General features: G+C 39.2%; 1 protein-coding gene across 5 annotated transcripts in view; it reads right to left on the reverse strand.

Moving 5' to 3' along the window:
- Tmem71 (transmembrane protein 71) overlaps positions 1–5,677 on the reverse strand; it is a 69,880-nt gene that overhangs the window by 28,879 nt on the left and 35,324 nt on the right. For all 5 annotated transcript variants that reach the window (XM_031359290.1, XM_031359288.1, XM_031359291.1 and 2 more), the window contains 2 exons: positions 5,440–5,625; positions 1,355–1,430 (listed from right to left, as the gene is read on the reverse strand). In XM_031359290.1, the coding sequence (XP_031215150.1) occupies positions 1,355–1,430; positions 5,440–5,625 (262 nt within the window). The remainder of the gene's footprint in view (positions 1–1,354; positions 1,431–5,439; positions 5,626–5,677) is intronic.

Consider the following 5,677-nt stretch of genomic DNA (forward strand, 5'->3'; position numbering starts at 1 on the left):
GACAGTACCTGACTAATCCATTTTTTTTCACTTTATAATCTTACCTTCTCTCAAGCTGTTAATCCACTCATGGATGAAGTAATTCTTTTTTGTATTAGCTATTTTCTTTTTTTACATTTCAAATTTTATCTTCTTTCCCCATATTCCCTCTGAAAACCCCTCTATTCCACTCTCCCCACCCCCACTCACTAATCCACCCACTCTTGCTCTCCTGTTCTGAGATTCCCCTACACTGGGGCTTACAGCCTTCACAAGACCAAGAACTTCTCCTCTCATTGATGTCCCACAAGGCCATCCTCTTGTGGCTGGAGCCATGAGTCCTTCCTTGTGCACTCTTTGGTTGGTGGTTTAGTCCCTGAGAGCTCTGGGGGTATTGGTTGGTTCATATTGTTGTTCCTCCTATGGGGCTGCAAACCCTTCAGCTCCTTAGGTCCTTTCTCTAGCTCCTTCATTGGAGACCCTGTGCTAAATCCAATGCATGGCTGTGAGCATTCACTTCTGTACTTGTCAGGCACTGGCAAATCCTCTCAGGAGACAGCTCCAGTGAACCTGTACTTGCTGGCATCCACAATAGTGTCTGGGTTTGATAACTGTATATGAGATGGATCTCCAGGTGGGACAGTCACTGGATGGTCTTTCCTTCAGTTTCTGCTCCAAACCTTGTCTCTGTATCTCCTCCCATGGGTATTTTGATCCTCCTTCTAATAATGACCTAAGTATCCACACTATGGTTTTCCTTCTTCTTGAGCTTTATACAGTCTGTGAATTGTATCTTGGGTATTCTGAACTTCTGGGCTAACATCCACTTATCAGTGAGTGCATACCATGTGTTCTTTTGTGGTTGGGTTACCTCACTCAGGATGATATTTTTTAGTTCCATCCATTTGCCTAAGAACTTCATGAAGTAATTCATACATTCTCATATATCACTCTGTTAGTTCCAGATAAATATTGCTATCATTTAAACTCTAAAGTTTAGAGTATATCTTTTTGATTCTTCTGTATTTTAGGGTACAAGCTACAATAAGAAAAGTAGAGACTCAGTGGGGACTTCAAGTGCTCTGGAATGAACTGAAATGGAAGCTTGGATTGTAGATCTCCTTGTCATATCAGCTTAAACAGAATGTAGCACATGGTAAAATCAATCTCTAAGCGATGCATGCTAGCTTCTGTACATACTGGAGAGGAGAGAGAAGGTATATGGGGAATAAAAGGCCAAATCATACCAAATAATTGAACAAATCTTAGGCTATAAAGCTACCTAAAATGTTTTATGGAAAGACACAAGAAAGATCCATCAGTTACAGCTCCCCATTTATTATGAAATGTTGTAAGAAAGCAAAACTAGGATTACCTTGCACATGTAGAAATGATTAAGCACACTGCTAGGAGGATTGCCTGAAAGGAGACCTTATGCATCAAACCAGCTCCTGAAGGAAGAAGAAATCAATCATAGATCGTTGCTAATTAAATAACCCTGGAAAACAAATTTCTGCTAAACCCGTTTCATGGTTTTCAGATGTATCTCATTTTAAACAATCAATCACCAATAACAAGATAAAAATCATGTCAAGTGTGTCTGGAACAATGGCTCAATGGATAAATGCATGCCCAGTACCTATATGGTAGCTCACAACTTTAGTTTCAGGGAATTTGATGCCTTCTTCTGGCCTCCATGGACTCCTGAACACACATACTACCTAAAAACTCATGGAGACATATCCACCTATGCATAAATTTTAAATATATTCTTTTAAAAAGTCATGTCACATTATATAGGTCCATTGATTAGAAAACTCTACAGTCAATGAATTAAATTTCCTCTCATAGAAAAACAAGATATTATGTAACTCAAAATGTTTCAGACTTGCTATTTGCTTTGATATTGGAAGAAGCCCTTGTAGAATTTATGCTAAAGTCAAAACACTAAAAATATGATAATGATTGTGACTGTGTCAACCACTATAAGAATGCCTATCATTTGCAGTGTTTTATAATTCACAAATACTTAGCTTTTTTAATTAGCCTGAAACCATGCAAGGTAGAGAGCATAATCTCAGTTTTGCAATGAGTAGACCAAGACTGAGAGACATGATGCAATAGTTCAAGATCAAACAGCTATGAGGTGCCAGAGCCAAGATTTTAAAACCACATCTAGACAGGACATAATGTTTTGTCTGAAATGAAGCATAGAAAGACAATTGCAACTTTGCATACTGGAAATCTCTAAAGACCAAGAAGAAAAAATATATATGTATTATGAAGTATTTATCCTTTCAAAATTCTGTAATCAGTGAACTATTTCAATGGTGTCAAATCATGGAAGAAAGAAGTACGAAGCTCCCAGCAGTTATAATTAGGAGACTCATGAGAATCATGACCTTGAGTCTCAGACTAATCACCTCTAAGAAATCAGAGCTGACTTAAAGATGAACACATGAGGACTTAAAAATATATTTATGAATAGATCTCAATATAATCCCCCCAAACACTACAGAAGCTTAATTTTGCAACAGTTGTTTAAAACTCAGAAAGATTTTATATTGAGAATGTTTTTATTTTTTGTGATTTATGCTGGAAATGAACACAGAGTTAGCTATAAATCTCACTGAGCCCCTAGTGTGGGTGGAATCCTGAAGTCTGGCGAGTCAAACTGGAGCAATAGTAAATTATGTCACTCAGAGCATGGAGGATTTATGTATACTGCGAATTAAATGAATTATTGCAGGTTCAGTGGAATGTTAACCATTCATCTAAAGTATGTTTACATTCTCCATCTCTTCTGACTTCATATGCAATTAAGGAAAATAACCCCAGCTTGAGATACAACAATGATCGCTGGCTATGCACACTGGAGGGTGAGTGTATGTACCTTTGAATACAACAAAGAGATGAGTTCTGTGACTTTAAACCTGTTGTTCATTGCTTCTTCAGTTGCCATTGACTTGGCACTTATTTTGACTTAGCTCATCAGGAACTTAATTCCAATCAGGCTTTGATTCCTCCAACTCTTCCCTCCTTTACATCTCTCTCTCTCTCTCTCTCTCTCTCTCTCTCTCTCTCTTTCTCTCTCTCTCTTTCTCTCTCTCTCTCTCTCTCTCTCTCTCACTCTCTCCTCCCATTTTAGCACCTTCTATTTTCTCTAACATTTTTCACATTTATGTTTTCTTTTTCTTTCTCTCTTCTCCATCCCAACTCATCTACCCCATTTCCAAAAACATCTGCACCTACACACTGCTGAGTACAGTGGGCATCTATTTGCTGGTTTTGAAGGCAATGCTTATATTCTTGATGGGAAATTCCTTTTCCTGCTAGAGGGTGAAATAGCTGGTTTCTTCTGGTTTTCATCCCATCATTTAACCTATTCAAAGCCTTTTGTAACTCACATACCTATCAATGAAATAATTGCTTTTGCCACGAAAATAGAATCCTTTCAGAACAGATTTAATAATTCTAGGTGTCATATCATAAATCTAAATGAACAAAATATCCTCTGATGGACTGGAGAGCTGAAGGGTGTGTGTTAAAAGAGTCTCCAGGAGCCACCATGGAAAGATGGGCACTGAGGAACAGTACCAACATAGAAGAGATGGCAAGGAGGCAAAGACTGGAAAAATGCAAAGCTCTCTGTTTGGAATTATCATTTACATAATGATATATCATATCATTATAATATATCATATATCATAATTCTATCACAGTTACTCAGGCCTGGAACTCAAAAGCCCTAATTGATACAAAGGCCAGTGTTATTTGAATTTACAGTGGCACTGGGAACAGATTGGTCACTCAGGTTCAACACAGGGAGAAAAACAAATGATGGAGATGACTGAGCATGTCAGATCTCAGCGATAAGGAAAATAAATATTGTCAGTGAAGTTGTACATGCAGAGTACCCTGGAATAATGGGAAAACAGTTTACTTTAGCCACCAAGCAAGTGGGGACAAGGACGTTCATCAGAAGTAATCTCATTTCAAGTGGGCCTTGAAGAAAAGTAGAAAACATTCAGGTACAGCAGATAGGACAGACAGCCCAGTTGCAACTAGAGCACCCACTTGTCATGGTCACATTCTCTACAATGAGTGTTCAAGGCTTACTTCATCTGTAGAATGTTGGTATTCTTATATGCAAAATAAACCCACACACTTATGAACTCATTTATCACAGTCAAGGAGAATTTGTTCTGGCCAGTCACTGTATGGTAAATTTGGGATCCAAGGATAACCATGACCTTAGGTTCAGAGAATGATGAGAAACGCAGGCAAGCATGCAACACTGGTGCAGCTCATGGGCATAAGAGAGAGGAGTTAGGCTCCCTAGAGGAGGTGGCTGCTGACACTCAGTAGATTTGATAGCCTGGTGGTTATCTACTCAGTCAAAGCTAGCTTTTCAGCTATTGAAACACCTGTATAGGGAACTTAAATACCCTTTAGCACTTGCTGAACAGCTGCAGTAGGAGTATATTGTGCAAGACATATGAGTAAGTCTTTGGAGGAATGCTCAGTGGAATGCTCACTATCTATTCAGGGTTTATAGAGGCAAGTAAAAGCAGGATCATTTCACTCAATACCTGCCTCCTACAGTGATAACCTCAAATCTATTAAGTATGCATGAGGACAGGTCCACAGTGGACAATCTTCTAGGCTATTTTCATTGTAAAGCAAGAAGTAGGATTATCTCTCTGTACAGATTCAGGGTTAATTTTTAGAGTTTGGCACCTACTTGTAGAGCCTAGTACATTTTTTTCCTATGGTGGCTCCTTGTGCTGTAGATTACAAGTGAGGCTCTGAAACATAAAATCGCTGCAAGCTTAGCAGAGCGAGCTTAGCTCTCCTCCACTGGATGTGAGACATCATGAAAATGTCATTGATCTGCTGCTGGCAAACTAGAGTCATCAGCACACTGGTGAGCTTCTTTCATTACTCATGCTAGGAAACACCAAGAGCTGCCTTCCTGAGTCATAGGACTAAAAGGTATAGGCTTTTTGTTGTTGTGCTTGTTTTGTTTTGTTTTGTTTTTGGTGTTTTCTTTGGTTGGTTTTGGTTTTGTTCTTGTTTTTGTTTTGATTTGTTTTTGTCTTCTTTTTTCTTCACCTTTTTCTCCTTTTAGAGCTCATCAAACACATGCTAATGATCAAAAAAGCAAATAATAGAGACCTGTCATTCTTCCCCTCAGCTTTATCAAAACCTAATGCTTATCAGGCATCAAGGTTCATGAAAAATAGAACACTGTAAACGCAGGGCTGATGAGGACTTCATGACTATACTCAAAGGCAGCCACCTCCTCTGTATCATCTGGACACAAGCAGGAGCACAGGTCCTCCCTTCCTCAAGCAGGTTGATACCAGTTCCTAAGTGCACATTAGTCATTGCTACATCATTCTTAGGTGGAAAGGAGGAAGAATAGTTTGGGTGTGGCAAAGATTTAAAAGGACTCACTTGAATGCACCAACATGTTCTTTCTGAAGTGCCCTGATGCTTTCATGTGAAGTTGAAGAGAGGAACTTGGGGAACTTTCTCTGAGAGGCCGAGGCAGGATGTAGCCAGAAGAGGAGAATTCTGATGTGTCTGTGATTGGCTTCTGAGACTCCCAGCTATCACTGAGAGAACAGTCTACTTCACTTCCTGGAAAAGCAAAAGAGTTTATTCTCTCTCTCTCTCTCTCTCTCTCTCTCTC

The sequence above is a fragment of the Mastomys coucha genome, unplaced genomic scaffold (genome assembly GCF_008632895.1).
Source record: "Mastomys coucha isolate ucsf_1 unplaced genomic scaffold, UCSF_Mcou_1 pScaffold7, whole genome shotgun sequence".
Classification (NCBI taxonomy): Eukaryota; Metazoa; Chordata; class Mammalia; order Rodentia; family Muridae; genus Mastomys; species Mastomys coucha.